A 24,638-nucleotide genomic window follows, 5' to 3' on the forward strand; every position below is an offset into this window, starting at 1 on the left:
AGTGATGGGCCCTGGTATCAAATATGGCCTGAGTTCCTTTATTACTGTTTGAAAAAGGTTCACGTTCTCAAGAGGCAAGTTATACAACTTCGCCTAAAGTTTCCGAGAATATCAAATCAGGCGTGTTTTTTTTTAAAATTGTTTTTCAAGTTCTTAAAGCGTCAAGCAATGTAGACGGGCCCAGCGGATCACGCGCGGTGGTAGATATCTTTTGCGTGCTGAAAAGGGGAACAGTTAGGGGTTAAAAAAGCAGCGTATTAAGTTATCGTGTAAGGAATCTTCCTTCTGCACGAGAGACGTCTGCACGCGACAAACGCAAACAAACGATTGAGAGCAAATCTTGTTGACGTATGGCTGGCTGCCACTCCCAATCCTATGAATGACAGGGTCAAAAAAGGAGTACAAGAAGTCACTATCCATATTTTTAACAGGCCTGTTAAACGTTAAGCAAACACAAGTCGCGCTAGCTTCCCAAAATGATAAAACTGGCCCAATGTCACATAGGGATTACCAGTTGCATGACGAGGGACGGGGGGGGGGGAATGCCTACGGAAAAAGGAATGCCGAGGGAAAAGGGCGAGAGAACAGCGAATCTGCGAACACCTTAAAATTAACTGAACCGTTTACAGTTTTCATCGAGTTATGAGAAGGGGATGGAACTCAACGTTGATAGCTTGCGAGCGGGCCAGCATTGTTAGCTTTGCAGGACGAGCATTTCTCCGCCTGCGGGAAGATTTAAGACGAGTCGGGGAGAGGTTTCCAGGGAATCTGACATTTTAAGAGTTAGATCCTTTTAAGACCTTTTGCTGATTCGCGTAGCTCAAGACCTTATAATTTCCAGTAGGCGAGGAAAAGGTTCCCTTCGAAGCGCTGATGATGAGGGCCTGCTTACAAGTTACAGAGTTGGGGGAGATGGAAGCTCGGATTCCTATCCCTCTCTGTCCATGGCACAGTTACGAGGTCGCCAATGGTCAAAAATGAGTGCTTTTTTAGCGACGATTCAATGTGATGTTTTGTCACCGATGAGTCCCTTGACTGGGGCGAAATAGCAAATGTCGAACTAGAAAAATACAAGGCATATTCAGGGGTGGATGCAGGAATTTTTTGATAAGGAAGGGGGGGTCTATCAAGTTTTTTTTCTTTTTTTTAATACTAAATGAGATGGGGAATATTTTCAGTCATATAAATTCCTGGGCAGCAGTAAAGCAGTAAAATGAGATCCTGTCGTTGCAAGAATTTTGGTCTCAGACAAGTAATAAAAAACATTTTCCAAGTGGTGGCCATATGAGAGGCCGGTGTTTTATTCCTCAATTACTTCACTCTTGATTCACAAACATTACATGGTAGAACGTCAAATTATACTGAATTTAAAGGTTGTTTTTTTTTTTGGACCTGTTATGTTGACAATAATGAGTAATGGACCTTTCTAATCAAGTTTTACCGATTTCACTTATATACACAATATGTTATCAGGAGTTAAACAGTCTTATAACTGTATCTACCTAAAAACCAAATATAAATATTTCTATCACTATCTCAAAACACATCTACATCTCTTCTAGGAAAACAAATAACTTAACTTTAACATTTCTCCATCTATTTCCCAACATACGTGTCACTAGCCAGACTAAAACAAAACAGGACCAAATTCTTGGTAAATTAAGTATAGGATGTTAACAAAACGTCATAACTTTTAACTAGTAGCATTAATAATAGTAAGACTTGGAATATATGTTCTCATAAGTTCGTCTTTTTAGTAGCTGAAACTAGTATACAACCCTTACACTCTCAAGAAAGATTGTAGAGGGTTAATATAACGAAAAAATTAAAAAGAAAAGCAGAAAAAACAATATGCTTTAATATAAAAGCTTGCATATTTGGTTTCCTCCATTAGCCTCAAAGGACGGCATAATAAACAGAATACTGAAAGAGCTGTTCAGTACCTCTCCTTGCAAAAAAATAGAAAATAAACCCAACGAAAACAAAATAAAAATAGAAATAAATTAATGAGAACAATAATTGTCCAGATTTAAACTGTGGAAGTGAAGGGTTGCATAAAACAAGTAACATCTTTAGTAAACAGATGCAAACATTACTATGAACTAATTAACATTAGGCAAAATAGCGAGGTACTAACTGCACACAAGTTCTAAGAGCTGATCATTATTTCTCATGAGATAAAATGATTTAAAACTGTTGAGGTCACACTAAGCTATTATAGCAACCACAGTTACAAAATGTCAGGTAACACCGTCAGAAGGCCATTACTTTGCTTGGCAGCATGGCTGGTGTCAAAAGGGGAAGATGAGAGGGTTTTGTCTTCTTTCCATTACATGGTAGCATAGGTTTTCAATAATTTTTTTTACCATAAGCGGCTTTGCAATAGGTGGTAATGTCCTGGATTAATAAACGTTCTTCCCCCAATTGGTATGATGACTATTGGTTAGTTTACCTGAAACACAAATCCTTTCACCAGCAGTCAGTTGGGCAGTCGTGCGATGCTTTATCCTTGTAAATAAGTCTTAGTGATACACACAAAGACATGGTAACAATGATGATAACGATGTTGTAAGGAATACATCATGCGACAGCTCCAACAACTGCGGTTAAAAGAACTGTTGCTTTAAGTGGCATTGTTGAAAATAAGTCAGAGGATACTCTGAAGAGTATATTAAGTTACCTAAAAATTAAGATTGAATTCTATTTAAATCAAAGCAAAACAATTCAAGTCCATGAAATTTCACTCTAGGGTTTGCTACAATTGCAAGATGATATGCTAGAGAAAGCAGAGACTGCCCTCTTCTATTTAAAAGAAAAATGTATCCATTTTGTATTATATTAAAAACACCCACACTGACAGAATAGGAAATGTGTTGTTTCCTGTATTTATGGTTATAGATATATCCTATATTTTTTCTAGTAACAATAGGAATGTAGGCAAGATCATGAGAGTCATTTTTTGAACTGTGATGCTAGTACAGAAAGTTGGCAAAATAAAGATGTGATCGCCATGCAGCAGTACTGATGGAAGAAACCAATTAGAGCCTAACTTGGAAGGCATTCTCTAAAAGCTATGAAACATTTCCAAACCTTTTATCTCATAAAAAGCTCAGTTTAGGACTTAAGCTTTCTACAGAATTGTTAGATAACACAATATATGTGGATTCCCTACATAAACCCCTCTGGAGGCTTCCTATGAACAATTTTCAGCCCCAAGGACTGTTCACAGCCTTTCCAGTGCTGCTGACCAGATTTACTTTGCAGGAACAATTTTTTCTATTTTTTATTTTAAGAGGACTAAAATTTCTGGTAGGAAGTAATTTTTGCAACTTTTTACTTCAGCAGAAGAACATTGGAAAGAAAGCTTAAAACATACACAAATTTTCTAACTTGTATAGCTCCTATAGATAGGAGCTAAATTGCTGATAATTTGTAGACAGATATTTTGAATATTTGGTATTTTCCTGAATTTTTTCTTAGGTCATTTGATTAAGCTATGTGATAACAGAATGCAATCAAGTTTGCTTCCCTTGTAGTCCGGTATTAACAAAAGAAAGAAAAGCTGTGAACAATCAAATGGACTAGAAGAAAATGTTACCTACAAAGTTATGGATTTTGAGAGAACCATTTTTTTTTTCAGTAAATGAGGAAACTTTGAGTCACACCTCAGCCTGCTCCTTAGAATACAGATATGGTATCAAGCAAAATTAATTTTGGTCGAACAAATCTAGAGTTTGCCTCAATCTGTTGTAAGTTTAACACTTGCTCTACAAGTCTACAATCCCTGCAGAGCTAGTTTCAGATCTAAAAAACATTTAGGCTTTATTTGCCAACACTCCATAAGTTGATTGATATGTGACAAACAACAAGAAGTACTTAGGATGTTACATTACTGGGCCAGGTATGTTTTACACACCTCCTAATACTGATTTATAATTTATTTCATCTGCATGGTATCCATGCTACTAGCTAACGCATGCTATTGAACGCTAGTATGGTGTACTACAATCCTTAATATATAATGTATGCTTCTGCTCCATTTGGATTTATTGTCTCCAGACATATGAGAAAAAGGTACTGATTACCCTCAAAATAATAATTTACAGTAACTATAAAATTAATAAATTAACCTCACATTTCTATAACTCAGCATGATTTTTTCAAATATCTACAAAGTCTTCACATATTCTAATCTGGCGCAACTAAATTATTAGTGTCTCTACAGAGCAGTATCTAATTTAGTGTTTTAAACCTGGACAGTGACTAGGAGGTTGCATAGTGAGAATCTGCAAGCATTTAAAACCCAAATTTTTTTGAAAACTCATTCTTGACAGTGTAATGCTTTGGGCTGTGAAGCTATAAATAACTCCTTTGCAAGACTGGTTTTCTGAGTTTGTGCAGAAGTTCATCACTCATTGACCACTTGTGGTCAATTTGTCAGTTGGTTGGCTCGTCAGATGCCAGGAACAAGAATATATTCTAGGGCCATGGTGGTATCATTGATGATCTAGGCCCAGTTGTATAAAGGGTGGATAACATTATCCAACGGATAAATTGCTATCCAGTAGATAAGTAATAGCTAAACTTATAGCGTTATCTACTGGGTAGAGTTTTATCCAGTGGATAGTGCTATCCAATCTTCGAACAACTGGGGCCTGGACTATTAGAGGTGAGATTTACTGCATTTGTCATGTAAATAATTATGTAAATGCACCTGCCTCTCTTGCCACATTTGGCATCCTGCCCTATCAAATGTCAACACTAAATTTGAAACTGCTCCAAGTTTTACATTATAACTATTAATATTAGTATAAAAAAAAATAGTTTTGAGTCATTCAGCGACATTACTATACACAATTTATCAGGACTAACAATTTGTAACAATTATACTGATGTACAAAATGATTAAAAACATCAGTTCACCATCTAAACATGCTCTGTACACTAAATGAAGGAAAAGTGCAGAAATCTCATGATTTCAGTTATCTTGAACTTTGCCTATTTCCCCCAATGAGCACTCAAAACTAAAACCAAAATATTTTAGTATTCTCTACCAATTTTTTCAAAAGTATCTGGAGACTAAGCTTGTATTTCTGGGTACTACTGGTTCATGCAAATAAATCACATTTACCAGCTCTCAGGTATGTCTTAGCTGTTTTCCAACTGCCTGTTATAATTACTTTGCAAATGGTAGCTATAGTTATTCAGGGCTCCAAGCTGAACTTGTTTTGGCACAGGCATCCCAAGCGTGGGTCTCGAGAAAATGCAAAAGATTAATTCATGAAAGCCTCATGTGTTGTGTAATGTAGTATTAAGTTATGCAAGGAACTGTTGAGAATTTATACCTGTTATAAAAAATAGTATGGGGAGAGAAACAATTTACAATGCTGACTATTTTGAAGTATAAACATTTTACACAAAAGATTGAGAGAACTAACTTACTCCTTGTCTTTCCATTGTGGTTTCTGGTGTTCTTTGCTGTTTTCAACTTGCTTTGCCATCCCTGTTATTTGTCTTATAACAAGAATTCTCAACAGTTCCTTACATAACTTAGCTGTGTGATGCTTTCATGAATTGACTATTTTCCTTTTTCTAGAGACAAGAGCTTGGGACACTTGTGGTTTTGGAAGTGGCTATTTGGTGAATTTAAATCCTAGATTGATCACCAAAAGTAAGCAGTTAATCAACAAAAATGGGAAAAAAGCCAGAAAAATTATTGCATATCTCAAGGTTTTGGCTTCACACACAGATCACCAAGGAAAACTGGGCAAGTTTTTACAAGAGAAAACTACAGGACATTCATAATATCTTATGCAATTTCTTATCTCAGTAAAACTTAAGGCCTAAAAAAAAATTCAATTTCAGTTGCTCTTGTGACCAATAAAGTTGCAGCTTGGAGCCATGTAGTAAATCACATTTTCTGGGAACCCTGGCTACTGCAAAAATGTTTCAAGAACTGGAAGCCACATGCACATGAACCTGAACTTATGGTTTGTGTATATGCTTATTCTCCAGGGGTCAGCATCTGATATGTTACTACTACATGTGCTTAGGTTTTTTAAGGAGAGTACTAATGGAGTGGGGGAGTCATCAGTGAGAGATATGAAAAATCCCTTTATCAAAAATTACAGAATCCAAAATGTTGCTAGAAAACTGACAGCTTTCACAGGTTTTTCAATAAAAGTTATTCCCCTAATGAGGAATTAAGAGTTTCTTTTTTCACAAGAAGAAAAGGCCAATAAGAGACAAAGTACATGAAACTTTAATGATGAAATGCAGGTGTGTCAATTTATCGCATTGCACCCCTCAGGGGCTACAGGTGCCAAATCTAATGCATAAGTTTATGTCTTGCAAACTAGCCAAGAAGCTTACACTGCTTCCTTAGGTTTGCTGTGAGAGACACAATTCACATGTGTTTATCTTAGAGTGGTGTATGTTACAGGAGGCTTGGCCTCAGTGTTGTCTGATTCAAATCTTAACCAATGCATCACAAGCCAATTGGTTGCTATGCCAGTAACAAGTTAACTCTGAGGTTCTATTTCAATTCATGTTGCTGTCTATCAATTTTGTAACAGATATCAAAATGCAGAAGCAAACAAAACACATCAAATTTCTCCTTCTGAACCTTACATAACTTAAAAAATAGATTCCATTTCACCATATGTCCCATTCAGCCATAGATCACAGATGATGTCGAAATGTGGTAAGAACAAAAAGGTGATACGCCAGGCACAGCCAAGTGTGTCATTGATGTTATCACCACATTTTGACGTCTTCTTTGATCTACTACTGTACAAACCCACAGGAACATAGAAGCAGTTTGTTTTATGTGATAAAAAGAAAGATGTTGTTCATGGTAATGTCATCTATGATTCTGTCCAATAGATCATTTAAGCATTAGAACCAATCAAAATGCAAGTATAATTCAGCTTATTGCATACATTGCAAATGTTTCCATATTTAAAAGCAGCCTGATAGAAAAATATTCATTTCAAACAATACAACTGAAACTCCAGATAAAGCATGTCACTGAAAAGCACGGGAAGAAATTAGAGTTAAGAGTCTGTGAAACCCCTCTTGGTTATAACCCCATTAATACTCTCCTCAAAAGGTCCATAATATTAACAGCTGACCATCATTCTCAATCACAGCACCCACACCCTACATACCCATCTCTCTTGTTCTGTAAGACAATTCATCCAATGTGCATGGCACATAGGCTAAACTACACCAGTGGAATATTTATATAGAATTATTCATCTTGCTTACAAAAAGCCCTACATGGTAATTTCATTACCATAACTCATGTGGACAAACCTGAAAGAACAGTGGGCATGCAAGCTTTTCAACATAAGGAACTATTTTCCTGGGCACGAAAGCTACTATGATATGCATTTTGTTTCCTGTCATTGTCCTGTTTACATTAAATTTTGCCAAAAATTTGAAGCGTTGATGTTTTTCAGAGTTCATCTTTCACTGGTTGAAGAAAAGTAAATTGTTACATGTTACAGGTCCTCACTCAACCAAAACACATGCACAGCAGCTGCTGAATAGGACAGAAAAGTTTTGAGCTTTGTTAAATGTTACATGACTTTTACAAGGACATGTATCTTCCTCATCTTTTCTTACACATGTTCACTTTTCATCACCCGTCCCTTAGATGAATGACTTCAGAAAATGCTTGCATGCTCACTGTCATTCCAGACTGTAGTATGTCTATCATGAGCTATATGAAACTGCAATAATTTAATATTTGTTGACAAGAACAATTATCATAACAATATCTGCATTCAAGGCTGTAATCTAAACTTTTGTTTGCACAAGTTTGATTGATTTCTCTTGCTGGAAACTATTAGAAAAGAGTAAATAGTTCTGTGATTCTTTGTGTATAGTAATCAATTTCATTTTTACATTTGTGTTTGACTCTCTGTAGCCAACAGTAATGAGTGACTTAAACTGTAAGGAATGTTTCTTCCACAAAACTCTTTTGACAATTACTACAAATTTGACTCCTTCCCACTGTGTAGCCTATTGCACAAGTAACTGAAGAGGAAACTTCACACACTGTGTAATGCAAAAACAACAGCAATAGTGTCTAAGTCTTAAAGTCAACAAAGTCCTAGCTTTTGCTGTTATTGTCTCACAACACAGTGTGTGTAACCAACTCTCAAGTCACCTGCATGAATGTTATTATTGCTGCTAGTACAATGGCTTGGTCTTTAGAAATAAGTCAATTATACCAGATAGATCCTCAAGAAGTTGACCATCAAAAGTTTAGTTATCAATATTACATATGATTAAAGGTGATGAAAGAGAGGTTTGTGACCAATTACGGCAGATCACTTTTAAACTGTTCTGGTTGTTCAAAGATCTTTCTGATTAGTGGGTTCGGAATGGACGTTTCCAAATCAAATAGTAGTTAAAAGATTTTAAGTGAACAGAGTTCTTGTATATGAATGCAAAATGTGTATGCAGATCACAGCCTTGTAATTATCACATGTTTTTTTGCTTGTCAGCATTGAAAATACATAAGGAAACTACAGCTCTTAGTTTTATTTGATCTATCCCAGAAAGTCATGTGTTATAGAGGAAACTGGTACTTCTCGCATGTGACATACCTGAGACATACCTGTACCAAATGGGTGTGCACTTTTGAAGTTTCCACCAAATGGAGGATCCATTTTTAAAGCAGGACTGAAAGTAGGTTGTTTCTGATGATACAACATGGACTGCGAAGAGACCTTGGTGGTAAAAGTAGGCATAACCACAGCACCTCGGGCAACTGCCTTTGGCTTTTTTGACATGGACTTCCTCTCAGGTTTAGGATCATGGGTCTTCTTGTGTGATCGCAGTTGGCTGGCCTGTGTGAATGTCTTGTCACAGTGGCTACACTTGTAAGGTTTCTCTCCAGTGTGGAGGCGCACATGCTGGTTTAACTGGCTAGCTTGCTTAAAAGAACGATTGCACTGGGAGCAGTGATAAGGCTTCTCTCCTGTGTGGAGCCGCATGTGCTGTTTAAGCTGACAAGCTTGCTTGAAGGATTTGCGGCACACCTCACAGGGGAATGGCCTCTCATCTGTATGTGTTCGCAGGTGTTGATTCAGATGGCAAGGCTGTTTAAATCCTTTCTGACACTGAGGACATTTGTAGGGGCGATGCTCAGCATGGTTAAGCAGATGTTTCTCCAGTTCCTCCTCAGTCTGGTACACCCTTTCACACATTCGGCAATCGTATGCTCTAACATTGGCAACTGAAATGATATCACAAACATGGTCACCAATAGTCAAAGTTGGTGGTGTTTACCCTACATGTCAATGCTGTGAACATGTCTGTCAGTTCCCTGGATAGTTTGGTGAGCAGAGCCACACATTCAACACATAATCACAGTTTAAAGTGTAAATTAGCCACCTTTTAGAGTTTTAAAGCTGACGTTTTAAAGCTGACATTTCAAGGGTTAGCCCTTCAGTCAGAGCTAATGATGAAGGGCTAACGCTCGAAATGTCAGCTTTGAAACTCTTAATGGTGGCTGATTTATGTTACCAACTCAGTTGATAATACCAAATTACTATGCCCAATATTGCTGGAAATCATGTGTGGGAGAGTATCAAATTTCTCCTTAACCTCCCTGGAAGGGTGTTTTGCTTTGCAACATGCCATGGTTGAAGAGCAAACATTATTCAACTCAGCAACCTTGCATGGATATTACAATTTAACCCTTATATTTTCAAACCACCTGCGTAAAAGGTGAGAGCGAGTATTTGATCAATGGGGTCTAAACTGTCTATGGGGGAGGGGAGGACAGAAGTTTTGAAAGTTCTTGTGTATAAATTCTAACTATGTTCTTGCCATAGGTAAAAGCAAAGCAACAAAAGCAGAATGATATTCTTATCAAAAGATTAACTGTTACTTGTAAAAAAAAAACATTAAAAAAAAATGAATGGCGAGTAAGTGGCACTAAACATTTTGGACTGCAGTACACTGTGTCTAGATTTCTCACATACTGACAGATGTGGTTCAAGTTTTCAGGGGGTAAAAATATACAGAGAATGACCAGAAGGGAAATGAAAATTGCTTTAAGTAGTGTGAGGTTCAAGTTATGGAGGGTTTGAGTTAGTTAGGGTAAAGTTGCAGTAAATGTACGATGGAAAACCAAGGGAAATCAATTTTGGTTCAAGTTAGAGCTGGGTTCAAGTTGAAGTGCCCATGACATGAATTTTTTTTGTGTAAATATTTAGCTCATCATATTTACAAACCAATTCCGCAAGAAGAAAAATTCCAAAAAACTTAAAACCTGTTTTTTTTGGTATGGTGAAGGTTCCCTTAGTGTCCTAGCAGATTTGGACCCCCCACTAGCAGATATGGACCACCCCCATTTAAATCCGCTAGGGGATATGGACCCCCCCAATCCAAATCCGCAAGTGGGTTTGGACCCCCTTCGGCGGATTTAGACCCCTCAACAAAACTAAGTGAAAACATCATCCTTAATGTTCTATTAGAAATAGACAATACTTTGAGTTCCAGTGTGAACTAAAGTATGTTTTTAATTCATGTGCATCGCCAATGCATACGCACTGGTGGCTGGAAATGACTTGTCGCATGTTTCTTTTGACCAAAGGAAAATGCGCAAGTATTTAGTTTAATGTTTAGAGAAAGGTCGTTTTGAACCTTTTCCGCAACAGTCGAACACCTCTAGATTCAATAAGAGACAAACTTGTGACATCAATTTAGTTATTGTTCAATGCACGAGTGTTGGGACAACATGGTACAGTGCAAGGTGAGCGTGGAATGGTTGCACATGAGCTGCGAGGGATTTAAGACTGCCCCGGAGGGCGAGTGGCTTTGTATTGTCTGCAGACCGCCTGACTCTAGACTTCTTCGTAATTGTTAAGGTGTTATTTCGGATCCCTCAACAGTTGATAATCGTTAAAATAAGAAAATAAGAATGAGTTCGATGCAATAGTCTCCACTTTTGTTAAGACGTAAACATTAATGTTGATTTGCATTTGAAAATAAGCTGAAAGTTCCAATATTTCAGAACAGAAACATTTTTACTTATCGTAGGCTTTACGAACGACTTGTAGTAGAAGTGGTTGTGTCGTTTCGACCCATGTAAGGTAATCCAGGACATTATTAGATTCTGGATTCCACGCGGGGGATTCCATATTCCAAGTGCTGGATTCTACTCCTGCAGATTCCGGTTTCCGTCTCAAATTACTTTTTTAACTTTCCTTTAAAAAAAACCACAAAATTGAGGAAAAATTTAAACTGAAATACAATTTTTACAACGCTCCGTGTATGTCGCAAATAAATCGCAGACTGTGCTAGGAAAAGCTTGTTTTTTCTGTATGTAATTGACGACGATGTTCAACATTATGAGATTGCGCATAAAACGGTGTTCAACCAACTCAACTTAAACCTTTGTAAAATCGCGAAAGACCTGCATTTACACGGTAATTTCCCAAGAATAACAATTCTCTTTTCTATACTTCCTTTTTTCTTTAAAAGGTTAACCAAGTCAAGTCACATTGCGTCGGCTATGATTTTCTCCAGAGCAATGATTCTATAAAGGTTTAAGGGGGCCCGCCGCTATTTTTTCTTTTCTAAAAAATGTTGTTTCACCCTAAAATCTGGTAATATCTTGTTTTACTCGCACCAAGATATGATGCTTTATGAAATCTTCAAATTTGTTATTCCGAATGCCAAATATCAAAGAAAGCGGTTTACGTTTAAATGGCGAAAATTCGACTTAAAGATAGACCTCTCCCGGCTTCCATAGGTATTCATACATATCTTTGTTCAAAGTTTATTGTAATTTGAAACGTGTGGTCTGTCGCCATGTTGGTGTTCCAAACAAATCCTATGGGTAGGACCTTTCAAAATCTTCATTCACTTGGATGTTTATTTGTACCCAATTCATTGACCAGCTCCCAGTTGGCTTGTTAGCTCAATTGGTAGAGCGCTGCACCGGTATCGCAGAGGTCATGGGTTCAAATCCCGTACGGGCCTGAAATTTTTTTCAGGTCCTACTTACAACTACTAGTTTCAGTAGTGTTCTTAGCTGCGAGGATCTTCTAATTTCATCTTTCCACCGCAGTGCAAATATGTGAATTTTCATATATCTAAAATCTTTAAATCCTATGGGATTTGAACGCTTTTGCAAACAACTTCTTCTGTTCCTCCAAATTTGCATACCCATTGACCACGTGAGTGAACTGCACTCTTTTCGACACCACATGACGAAATTTTATGAAGATATTTCGAGCTCTCGTTAGTAAAAAAAAAATCGCAGGCTCAAATTCCTTGTACTCATGGACATTAACCCTCAAGGCAAGCTGCATTGCAGATGTAATTTGTGTGGACAGTGACGCTGAGTGAGAGGTATGGAATGTGCTGTGTGGACGAAGCAAATGATTACCAGGATCTTCACAAGATAGCCCAAAGAACTTTAGATTAAAGAAAGAGCTGCAAGCTAAAATCAAATTTTACTAGGAAATAGGGTTTTCGAATCGGAGTAGAAGACTGATTAATAGCTAGTTGGGAAATTAGCCAGGTCATATCAGTATCGAAGAATTTTATGGATTCCGGAATCCGGATTACCTTACATAGGGCGATTCGTTCTTGTTCAGAAACTGTTTAATGTTATTTAATTAGAAAATCAGACCGAGTTATTTCTATGACTGGATGCAGTAGTCTCCTCTATTGTTATGGCGTTTCGTAGCAATGTTGATTCGCATCAGAAGAAGCAAAGACTTAATGTAACAATTTCAGTAGTTCGAATGTAGTAGTTTGTTCGCATTTAATTCTTGCATATACTGTACGACTCGCCATAATAAATGCGGCAGAATTAGAACGAAATGGCTGTTTTTCTTTACCTCTATTGATGAATTTTGTGTTGTGATTGAAAAAACATCGACAAAAAGCTTGCAAATAGAATTAGTTACCAAATGTGATACAAACGATGCCTAAGGTGGCTCCTTAGGGTTTTTGCTCAATGTTGGCGCGCGCGCCAGCGTATTGTTTTTCTAGTAAAATTTTTTTGTTTTCACTTTTCTAGGTCATAAAAAGCTATCAAAAGGCAATGAGCAAGGTTCGGATTATCGTTTGCTGTAATAAATATTAAGAAAATGATTTTCGTTATGAAGCTAAGGCTCCACTAAGGGAGGCGCTTACAATTGATAATTTGGCTTTGCCTTTTGTTTTTCTTCCATTTTCTTTGGTGGAATCTCTAAAATTTCCACAAGTTGTCAAAATTGTCCTGCCGATCATTTAAAAGCCGAGAAAATAGGGGTTACATGGGCAGTTTTCTCGCTATTTGCAATTTTGTGTTTTCTTCCTTTATCTCAAATTGGGTCTTATGAATTTTTTTTGTCAACAGGCACTAGGAAGGACACAAATATGCTTAACGGTCCAGCAAATCTTAGGAAATTCCACCGAAGAAAACGCGATAAATTTTACTCGAAAGATCCCCTTTTCTTTGTCGCAAAACATTACGTAATGGAATGGAATTTCGTCAAGATTGGTATTTGAGCTTGCGCACACTTTCGAATCGCGCCATGAATATTTATTTGGCATGTTCTTTTCGGAATTGCGAATTTCTTTGACCACGAACACAAGCACTACTGGACATCAGTGGCCCTGTATTCTATAGTTGCTCCGTGCAAGATAATAAGGTACATACCTTTAAGCGATTCATTTCGAGGAATCCTTGCAAGCATCATCGAAATGCCGCACTGCGGCAAATTCAATTCTCATAGTGTGTATCACATTGTTGTAAAATTAGAAATTATTCATATTTCCCACGTTTACAAAATAAACACTCCTTGAGGCCTAGTGCAAATGTTTGTATGTATACCACTCGAGTTCCTTGTAGATTTTTAGCTGCCGTCTGCTAGCGGAAATCAGAGCTACCTTAGAGACCTGAACTTCGCGATCGATCAAAACAATAATTTTTATCTTCCGAGGACGGAAAAAGGCAACTATCCTGAACATGTAGGTTACTTACCCGAGATGACCTTAGCGCCCGTTTTGTAGGTGGTTCCTTTTCCTCGCAGCCGTCTTCGGAATTCAGTTTTCGCCTAGCTGACCAAATTTGGTAGCCTTAACTTCATGATTCCTTCGTTGTTATCTTTATTTTTTAGGTCTTCTCGAAGCGACCAAACGCATCACAGGCGTTGTGTCGGCCTTTTTCAGACGTAAAAGGCCAAGAAATACATTGGGTGTCGTTGTTAGAATTCCCAGAGTCTATAATGTGTATATATATTTTTTACACGCCTCTTTTTATATGAATCGTGCGATCGTATCGAGCCGCCATATTTGTTTGGCATGTTGACATTTTCAAAGCTCGCGCCATGTTCGGGTCCAGGTCTCGCGCGGTCAAAAAGCCCTACGGAGCCACGTTTAAAGGAAAGTTTAGTAGGGGAAGGGGGTTTAACCCGCTTTAACACCGGTCAATCCGAACAGATAACGAGTGAGTTTATAATCATCTGATTTAAGTTAATCTCAAATAGGAATTTTAGCTGAGAAAAACTTCTTTAGTTTAAGCGAAGAATTGCTCTATCACCCATTCCGCTCAAAGGAAATAACTGACATCAGTATGATAAATAAATATTTCGTTCGCATCGACTTTCACACAGCACTTGGATTCGCCACATCTACTTCAATAATTCAATATTCATCTCGCTGTGATGCCGTTATCAAAATGACATTCCTACTGTTGGAATGTTGTTGTTGCTACTTTTAGTTTCTTGAGGGCAGGGGTAATCGATGGCTCGTGGGATGGTTTTCGGAAAGGTTAACTGGCTTTCCGCCAGAGGTTTCACACTGTTCACGCAACTGGATACCGGTCAGCTCGGGAAAGGGCTTGAACTTTATTACAAAGGATGTATTTCTGTTATTAAAAGACCATGGAAAATGCAATTGCTAGGACTTTCATACGATAAGAAAATCGCAAATGAAGTCATATGGAAAGACAAGGAGTATGAGTATATCTTAAGCGCGTGAAATAAACAAAAATAAAGAGCTCACCATTCTTCGCTTGCGAAATGTCAGTCGAAAAGAACGATGAATAATCGCGTACGGTGTGGGAACAGACCCCTTCTCAGCATTCTTTTCAGCTGAACTCGTTATTTATCTTCCCCTGATTTGACTAGTGATTTGTGTTTGTCACAGGCGTCTTCGAAGTGGTACTGAGCATGAGGCCGACGACGTTGAAGAGTAAAATCTCCTCGGTCGACGATCGAAACGCATCCATTTGGCCACACAGCTACATCCTTTGGAAAGTAGTGTATAGAAATACCCGGTGTATGTGTATTATTCTTATAGCTAACATCATTTGGCGCTCCGGCCACGCAACACGTTCGTCCTTCCTTCTAGATTTCTCCTTTCTCCACCATAGTTACCGCCGTGTCCTCACAGTTTCCTACGTCACAACTATGCGACATGATCGTTTTGGCTGCGCGTTTAATAGGAACACTTTTAGGCCGCCAAATCATACTTTCAATGCACAAAGAAAAAGTTGTCAAGGAGAACTCGCTGAGCGCTAAGGTCGATTACTTCTAATTTAAAAAACAGCTATCAACGAGAATATGCAAAAAACCAAAACCAACCGTGTCATGGGCACTTAAAGGAAAAATTTTCAATAAAATGTTTGAGTCAGTTCCCACTAGGCTTGGGAGAGAGGTGAAAATCCAGCCATGAATAATCTGTGGATGTGCATGTATTAATTCATTGGTTTGAAGGAGCCAGTATGTCTTGAGGGGTGTGTTAAAGTCACAATCCTGGCACAGTGCCCCCTTGAATAGTTTGTTTTCTTTATAGTCCACATAGGTACAAACAGATATTAAAAACATGGCAAACCAAATCATTTACATTGATATCACTTTTTGAAAGCTGGGCAACATAAAATTTATAGGGTTGTCCCCCAGTTTTTTTTTGCTTTTTTTTCCATTTTTAATCAAACAATGAATGCTAAGGAATGTGAATTTATATGGCTTTTTGGAGACTTACAATCAAAACTAAAGAACATGGACTCTTTTTCAAGGTGCTAGAAGACTCTTCCACTCCTCCTCAATGAAAGACAGTTAAACATTTCTGTTGTACCATTTCCTACAATTGTCTGCTGATTTATTGTGACATTAAGTGGAAGAAAAATAGCCCTAGTTGTGAGAAATCTCTTTACTGCAAAAAGAGCAAAAAATTGTTTTATTTTCCTATGCAAAGCATGAGGAAAATGTTGCTAAAATCGCAATAATAACATTATCACTAAAATCACTATTAATAATCATCATAATAAGAGGAGCCCAAAATTGGACATATATGCAAGGCGCCTACGCTAAAAATATTTCAAATTATTCTTCAAATATTTCTGATTATTTGAGTCATAATCATAGTTCTTAGATGTCAGTAAAGGCTCTTTACAAACCTTCACCTCTTGATTTTTTTCTCAAATTGTTGTCAATATGTTCCTTCTTTGTGCATGAAGGCGATGTGAGGGACAATGGCTCACCCCCTCTGACATTTGGTGTTGAAAAATTAGGCGATGGACCATGAACCAGGGTTGGCCTATGATCACAGGTGCATGAGGGTCCAAAATTACACTCCCGGTAATCCATCTTGGAAAGAAAGAGAGTAGAAAAAAAGTAAGTATTATTACTTCAACACGGTGGCCAACGGTTTTTTAAGCTGGTTGGACTCTCCTTTGACAGAATGGGGTGAGTTTCTCAAGAAAATGGTGGTGCTTTGTCAGCAGGGGTTTTACAAGGTAATTTAGTTTTAACAACAAAGTTGATAATGTAAATTGGCCCCCAGAGAGAGTTTCTAATGCTGATGTTTTAGGCATTAGCTTGTGACAGACCTCTATGTTGGGAACCTGGCTGCATCATTGTGTTGTGTAACAGGACCTAGTGGTTCAAAGGCCAATCAGAGCTAACCCAGGGTTAAATTTTAATCCAGGTTTCTATATTTCTCTGTTCAAAAGACCTTCTTGGATAATTTTCCCAATCCTTTTAAGAGCATTCATTTATCAAATTGTAGAAAAATGGGATTAAAGCTTTCAGATCTGAAATCAAATTTCACACTAACCCTGGGTTATCTTAACCCAGCTTTGAGCAAACCCGCCCTGGGCAAGACACTTGACACTCACATTGCCTCTCCCTACTCAGGAGTTTGAGAGGATTGTGGCAATTTGTCAAGAAGCCTTACAGTGGTAATTTACTATGGACTAACACCCCATCTACAGAGGAGGATGCAGAACTACCAACACTCCTTATTGCCACATACAAAGGATGGACTACGTTTGACCCTTTAACCCCTAAAAGTGTCTAACAACTAAATTCTCCTTACAATGTTACTCCTGAATCAAACATTAATGTCACAAGAATAAAGGAAATGATCACCAACTAAAGAAGCTCTTGTTTGTTACACTAACAAACAAATTCTCCTCGATAGCACTCAAGGAAATGTATACACAACAGTAAAGAGAATATGCATACTGATCAAAGGGTTTAAAAGGTTAATTATAAGACAACATTGATATCAATTAAAACTGATTGCTCAGATTCTGTTGTCCTTAAATACCCATGTATCCCTAGTATCCCTGATACCCTGCTTAGCCCTTTAAGTCCCATGAGTGACCAAGACAGAATTTCTCCTTACAATATCAATATAATATCAAGCAGACAAGTGATGAGGATAAAGAAAAATATCAATTAGGGAATTATAAGTTGATCCAATACCAAATTCTCCAAACTAACATCACAAGAACTGTATTGCAGACAGTAAGGAGAGTTACTAATGAGATCTTGGGAGTTAAAAGGTTAAGAAAATCTTTAGGAATATCTTTTGCCTAGAATTTGTACCTGTGAAAATCACTTAATGGGGAAACTGAATAAGAAAAATTGAGGATAACAGAATAGTAGACTTTGATAAAGTCAGACATCAGATTTTTGTCCCTATGTGTTTGCAAGGTTTTTCTTTGATAAATGCTTCTGATTCCAATAATTTGCAGCTGAAAGCTTACCACCGATTGATTTACACTCCAGCCTATATTTTGTCTCAAACCTCACCTTACTTAAGATGCCTCTGGAACGACAAATTTTACCAAAACCCATGTACTAATAGTTACGATTGATTCATCAACCTTGAGCTTTATATTTATTGCTAATGTGGCCTCTGCATAGTTGAACAGAAAAACAAAGTGCTTCTTTTAAAACAAGCTGCGCCTTCCATACATGCTCTCCAATACTCTTTATTCAGACACAGATAGAGGAAAAACGAAAACAAATTTAAAATCTGAATAATGAATCCATTTACGCTGTTATGTTTCGCATCAAGATATTTCTTGCGCCTAGATCACCTAAATGATACAACAACAGGGGGGTTATGCCAAGCTAGCTTAAAAGCATTAACTGAAAGATGTTATTGAGAAAGATGACCATAAACAGAAAAAGGGTGTCACCTTGTCGGCACCCAGTCTTTGAAGGCAGGAGATTAAAATAAGTACCCTTGTGATTAATTGATATGCAAATTTGGTAGTTTTCAAAGAAAGATGTTAAACAAAAGTCATGAGTTGGAGACAAATATTGGATAATATCTGAGCCTCCTGTGACCACTCAAACTGCCAACATTCCAAATTCAAGTCACCTGATCTACAAATACAAAAAATTCACAAATAATCTTAGAATAAATCAAAAATAAGTGCATAATATTGAAAATGGTGAAAAAAAATGGTTGATTTTATGTTCTTCATGAGCTATGCACTTTTCGTGACTATGAACTTGATATTTAAGACACTGCCCTAGGACTTTGTTTTGTAGAAGCAGCATAAAGAGCATGCCAATCAAAAGTAGACACAGATAGAGACATAAAAGCTATTACATAACAATCAACAACCACAAGATGGCCACATCAACGTGTCTATAAGCAATATAACAAAATTTCTCCTTTCTAGACAGAAATCAGTAAGTATAACATAAATCTTTGCCAGACAATTTCCATCATTTTGGACACAATGTGGCAGACAAATAGTTAAAAAAATGACAAATCACATGACAGCTTTAATCTTGAACTTCTGCATTCACAGAGAATCAAGTTAAATGTGCAGAGAATTCATAAATGATCTTGCTTTGAAATAAGAAAAAACCACATAAATAGTTGATAAAAAATGAAAAAGCTAGAACACAGTGGTTCATGTCAAGTTTTACCTTTATCGCCCACTACTGAAAAATACATGTAAAGCATTGCACGCAAAAGAGGAGACTAACAATGGCGCATACATGCAATTGATAATAACAACAGGATGGCTTAATTCCTGTGGGTCTTAATTGAATCAATATAATAGCAAAATCAGCAACCTAAACAATTTGGGGACTGTTTTGTGTGTAGTCTCGAGTCAGTGGCGAATTGGAAACCAAGAATTGAACTCACCATGGCAATTCCAACGTTAGACAAACTGGTTTTACAGCCATCCTTGTTACATATACAAAGAAGGCACACATGATCTTATTTCAATATGTACATAAATACATATTTAATACCAGTATAAACTACAATAATGATGAAAAAGTTGAAAGGAAACTACAGTTAATCCCATCTTTAACATGTGCAAAGTAATTTTCAAATTACAAACTTCAAGGTTCCAAACACCACCCCAGAATATTCCAGCATAGTACATATATATAGCCGCAAATAGATCATTGCATTCAAAACAAGACCAGACAAAGACATATATATACTACTGCGTAACAACCACAAGATGACCAAATCACTGTGTGTCTGGAACCAATATAACAAGAAATTTACTCTTCTCTAAAAGGAGATCAGTTTCATAAACTCATCTGAGGACAATTTGCCTCATATTAAGTCACAAGGCTGTTGTACACAGAATATAAACTGACAAACTACCACCAAAACTCAAAAGTTATTGTACTGTACAAAGAATTCATGAATGATCTTGTTTCCAAACACATATAAAATGAGGATAATAAGAACGAAAGTTGAACCAAAACGGTCAATTTCAAGTTTTGCCTTCGAAGCGCACAAACCAAATATAAAGCATCAAAGGAAAAACATTTGTTTTAAACAAACTGCACCCTTCACACATGCTCCTTATTCAGACACAGATTAGGAAAAAAAACAAAAACATTCAAAACCTGAATAATTTATTTCATTTTTTATTCATTAACCCATTAAAGTTTTCCTTTAAGATACTTCTTACACGTACATCATCTGGGAGACACAAAACAGGGGGCCAACTAAAGCACCAGTTAAAAGATGTCAAGATACATAATGGAGATGACCATAAATAGGAAACAGGGTGCCACCTTGTTGGCGCACAGTCTTTGAAGACTGAGGAACACAATAAGTACCCCTGTGATTAAATAATATGCAAATTTTGTAGTTTTCAAAGAAATACGTTTAACACAAGTTACAATTTTGAATCAAATATTGGATAATATCTGAGTCCCCTGCCAGAATAAAAACCCGCAACATTTCTATTTCATGTCACCCCGGCGACAATTGAAAAAACCTAAAACATAATCTTACATTAAATAAAAAAAATATGCGCCTTATCTTACAGTGAAGGGAAATAGTTGATTTTAAGTTCTTCATGAGCTATGTGCTTTTCGTGATGAAGAATTCAATGTTATACATATGTAGACACCGCCCTCAACTTTGTTATGCACAAGCGGCATATAAAGCATTGCAATCAAAAGATGACACAGACAAAGACACATATTCACTATCGTGTAACAACCACAAGATGGCCACATCCTTGCATGTCTAGAACCAATATAACTACAAAATCTCTCTTTCCTAAAGAAAAGTCAGTTCCCTAAGTCCTTCTTAGGACAATTTGCCTTATGTTTAGGCACAAGGTAGCAGACAAATAGAAAAAAAATTTGACAAATCACCATGACAGCTATAATAATAATCTTGGACATTCCGCATTCGCAATCAACCAAGATAAATGTACAGAGAATTCATATATGATCTTCTTGGAATTATTAAATGAACACATAAATAGTTCATAAAAAATGAAAAAGTTACAACATGTTGGTTTAGTTCAAGTTTTAACTTTGTCGCCCACAACTGAAAAATATACCTAAAGCATGGTGGGCGCACGAAGAGACTAACAAAGGCGCATACACGCAATTGATAATAACGACAGGATGGCTTAATCCCTGTGGGTCTTAAATCAATATAATGGCAAAATCGCTGTTTTTTTTTTTTTTTTTAAAAGTCTGTGACAAATTAAACTATTCTAGGGAGTGTTTACTTTGTGTTTAGTCACAAGATGGTGGAAAAATATAATATAAAAAAATTGAACTCACCATGGCGATTCAAACCTTGGGTAAACTGGTTTTACAGCCATCCTGGTTATATATGTATAAAATGCGTACATGATCTTATTTCAAATATATACATAAATACATATTAAATAGTGGTATATGATAGTGATGAAAAGTTGGGAGGAAACAGTTAATCCTACATTTAACATGTATGAAGCAGTTTTTAAAATAAAAAACTTCAAGGTTCATAACAGCGCCCCAAAACTTTGCTGTATTTTAGACACAAGTAGAGCATTGCATTCAAAACAAGACCAGACAAAGACATATATATGTTATTGATAAGAACCACAAGATGGCCAAATCACTGTATGTCTAGAACCAATATAACAAGAAATTTACTCTTTCCTGAAGAGAAATCAGTTTCATAAACTTATCCGAAGACAATTTGCCTCACGTTTAGTCACTACGCGGTTGGATGCAGAATATAAATTGAGAAACCACCACAACAACTCAAATCATGGGCATTCCGCATTTGCAGTCTACCGAGTTAAACGTACAGAGAATTCAAAGATGGTCTCATTTCGAACATACAAATAAACACAAAAAGATGACAACAAAAAGGAAAGTTGAACAAAAATAGTTGATCTTGAGTTTTGCCTTTCTAGCACACATGTCATATTTAAAGCATGGCAGGCGAAAGGAGACAGACAAAGACATGGAACACGCAATTGATAATAACTACAAGATTGCTAGATCTCTGTAAGTCTAAAATCAATATAACGACAAAATCACTGTTTTTTCAAAAGGAAATCAGTGAGAAAAACTTGTTTTGATACTGTTTGCTTTGTGACAAGTCACAAGGTGGTAAGTAAATATAAAAAAAATTGAGCTCACCGAGACAATTCGAACCTTAGACAACCCCTTTTCACAGCCATGCGAGTTACACGTACAGAGAATGCGTAGAAGATCTTATTTCAAATACATACATAAATACATATCAAATATACAAAAATAGTGAAAATTTCAAAGAAAATGGCCAATACTAAGTTTCATATGTGCAATGCAGTTTTCAAAATTGAGAACTTCAATACTAATAACAAGGACCCAGAAGTTCGTCGGGCAAAAATGACAAGAAAAGCATTGAAGTCAAAGGAAGAGGCAGACAAAGACATACATGTAATTGAGAACAACCACAAGATGGCTAAATCACTGTATGTCTGAAATCAATACGACAGCAACATTGCTGTTTTTTAGAAGGAAATCAGTAGCGTGAACCTTTTTTGGAACACCACCTCATGTTTGGTCACAAGTTGGGGACAAGAAGGCAAGAATTAGGACAATAAAACCTTGAGAGAAAACATAGGATGATTCGGACTTTAGACATTCCGCCTTAGCAGTCATCCGCGTTACACGTACAGAGAATTCATAAATGGTCTTACTTCAAATAAAAAAAAACAAACACATAAATAAATAATAAAATTGAAAAAAGGTGAAAGAAAACCGTTAAAGCTCAGTTTTACATGTGCAGTGCAATATTAGGAGCTAAGAACTTCGACGCGAATGGCACTGACCCAGAACTTTATTGCCCACGAGCGCCGACCTATGCATTGAAGGCAAAAGAAGAGACAAAGACACGTCTACACGAAATTGATAACAGCCACAAGATGGCGAATTCACCTTGTGTCCAATGTAACAATAAATTTCCTGTTTTATTAAAAGGAATTAATGCTATCAACTATTTCGGAGACGGTTCGCCTCGTGTTAACGGCCTTTGTGAGTACAAAGCACTCATGGATGGCCAATGCATGTATAATTTTAGCGTCTGAGAAATTTATTCATATATTGTGTCCTTGCTAATGAATTGTCTTATTCGTGTGAATAATGTCTTCGAACACAAATTCCCATGTGTAATGAATTGGGAATTTCTGTTGCTCTCAGCTTAAGGAAAAAGTTGAATTTCTGTTTACAACATTCAGGAGGACGGTTTACAAAATAGCAAGGATAAAAATAGTAATAAAAAAACAAAGTGCATAAATGACACCGGCCCAGACGAAGCATGTCTGGATTCAAAAACTCCACACGAACATCAATTGTAGACACTCTAGACGGGCAGAGGAAAAGTAATTTTTGGAGACATAGAGGCGATGGCATGCTTGTGTGCCAAAACCCTTTGGAGACGCAAATCCTAGCTTAGGGAACCAGGAAATAATCCACATGTGCGCCAAAAAAAACATTGCTAAAGTGTTTTCAACCAGACATTCCCTGGTGACATGTCGCATTTCGAAAATCGGAAGATCTCAACAATTAGGTAACGCAAAAAGGCGTTGGATTGCCATCTAGCTTATCTACCACAAGGCAAACGAAGCTAGATGATCTGGACCTACCTTCTACATTACTTGCTTGACAACATCCAGGACTGACAAGGAGAACGCTCTGTTGTTGCGGGGACAAAGCGTTTTGCGATAGTACACAACGAATGCCAAAGCCTTTGTAACCGAGCCAAGTGTTGACAGTTCAGCGGCTTCCGCCGTTAACGACGATTTCCGTCTAAAATGGCGGCCGAGGTCAGCGCTTCTTCGCCAGGGGAGCTCGAAGAGGATTTTCTCGAAGAAAGGCTGTCGAAACCCATCACTTACTCACCCGAAGTGGAAGAAGCTATTTCGCAGGTATTTCTGTTGTAATTAGGGGTATTTAAGTCAGGTACACCCATATCTTGAGTGCAGACTTCCTTATTGTAATACCTGAAATTACTATTTTAAAGACGTGGCAAGTGTACGTATAGAGGGAATTTCTATCAAGGAATAGGATTAACTGAGCCATATTTACATTGGAAGGTTTCCTATTTGCAAGTCCTTTTATCAAATGAAATTTGGTATTTTAAGCAGAGAGTCTTTTCGATGAAAATCTCATTATAGTCAGGACAAAATCTGGCTGTAAATCAATATATATTTATTTTAAAAAAAATGCAGAACATTTGCAGACCAGGGTGACTCGCTAATGAAATTATGGTGAATTTTCAGGAAGACTGTACCCCAGCTTGTTTCCTTTTACAGACATCTTGCTTGAGTTTACTTGTTTGTTTCAAAAATAATTTACTTAAAAGTGCTCTTGCCCTTTAACTCTCAGAAGTGATCAGCATGTATCTTCTCCCCATGATATCCATACATTATCCAGCAAACAGGTTATGAGAATACACAAAATTATCAGGTAGAAGTTTGTTATCTTGACCTCACACCAAATTCTCATTACTAATTTTAAAGGAAACCTTCAGGAACAAGAGGGGGAATTAACAAACAGATCTTGTGTATTAAAGGGTTGAGAAGCTACCAAGTTACACAATAAATGCTGTTT

The 24,638-nt window shown here is 37.1% G+C and overlaps 2 protein-coding genes across 6 annotated transcripts in view; one reads left to right on the forward strand and one right to left on the reverse strand.

The window, feature by feature from the left end:
- Positions 1 to 1,265: 1,265 nt before the first annotated feature.
- LOC131768975 (zinc finger protein 22) lies at positions 1,266 to 23,795 on the reverse strand. 5 transcript variants are annotated; one of them, XM_059084693.2, is made up of 4 exons: positions 22,182 to 22,226; positions 21,330 to 21,371; positions 16,427 to 16,610; positions 1,266 to 9,250 (listed from the first exon to the last, which is right to left on the reverse strand). In XM_059084693.2, the coding sequence occupies exons 2-4, from the start codon at positions 21,330 to 21,332 to the stop codon at positions 8,562 to 8,564; spliced, it is 876 nt and encodes a 291-aa protein (XP_058940676.1). In that variant the 5' UTR covers positions 21,333 to 21,371; positions 22,182 to 22,226; the 3' UTR covers positions 1,266 to 8,561. The 5 variants fall into 5 exon arrangements, with proteins under 5 accessions (XP_058940676.1, XP_058940672.1, XP_058940674.1 ...); XM_059084689.2 differs by having other exon boundaries at positions 16,421 to 16,610; XM_059084691.2 differs by lacking the exons at positions 21,330 to 21,371; positions 22,182 to 22,226 and adding an exon at positions 23,672 to 23,795 and having other exon boundaries at positions 16,421 to 16,610.
- Positions 23,603 to 24,638, forward strand: part of LOC131768973 (vacuolar protein sorting-associated protein 53 homolog) — a 31,363-nt gene continuing 30,327 nt past the window's right edge. The window contains exon 1 of the mRNA XM_059084687.2: positions 23,603 to 23,953. Coding sequence (XP_058940670.1) covers positions 23,840 to 23,953 — 114 coding nt within the window. The 5' untranslated portion in view covers positions 23,603 to 23,839. The remainder of the gene's footprint in view (positions 23,954 to 24,638) is intronic.

The sequence above is a fragment of the Pocillopora verrucosa genome, chromosome 2 (assembly GCF_036669915.1).
Source record: "Pocillopora verrucosa isolate sample1 chromosome 2, ASM3666991v2, whole genome shotgun sequence".
Taxonomy (NCBI): domain Eukaryota; kingdom Metazoa; phylum Cnidaria; class Anthozoa; order Scleractinia; family Pocilloporidae; genus Pocillopora; species Pocillopora verrucosa.

What these genes read in the sequence shown, in the direction of transcription:
- LOC131768975 (XM_059084689.2), bottom strand. An exon ending in AAAAAAATCAAGAGGTGAAG is followed by an intron (nt 9,251 to 16,420) that starts GTTTGTAAAGAG and finishes ATATCATTTCAG; the next exon opens with TTGCCAATGTTAGAGCATAC.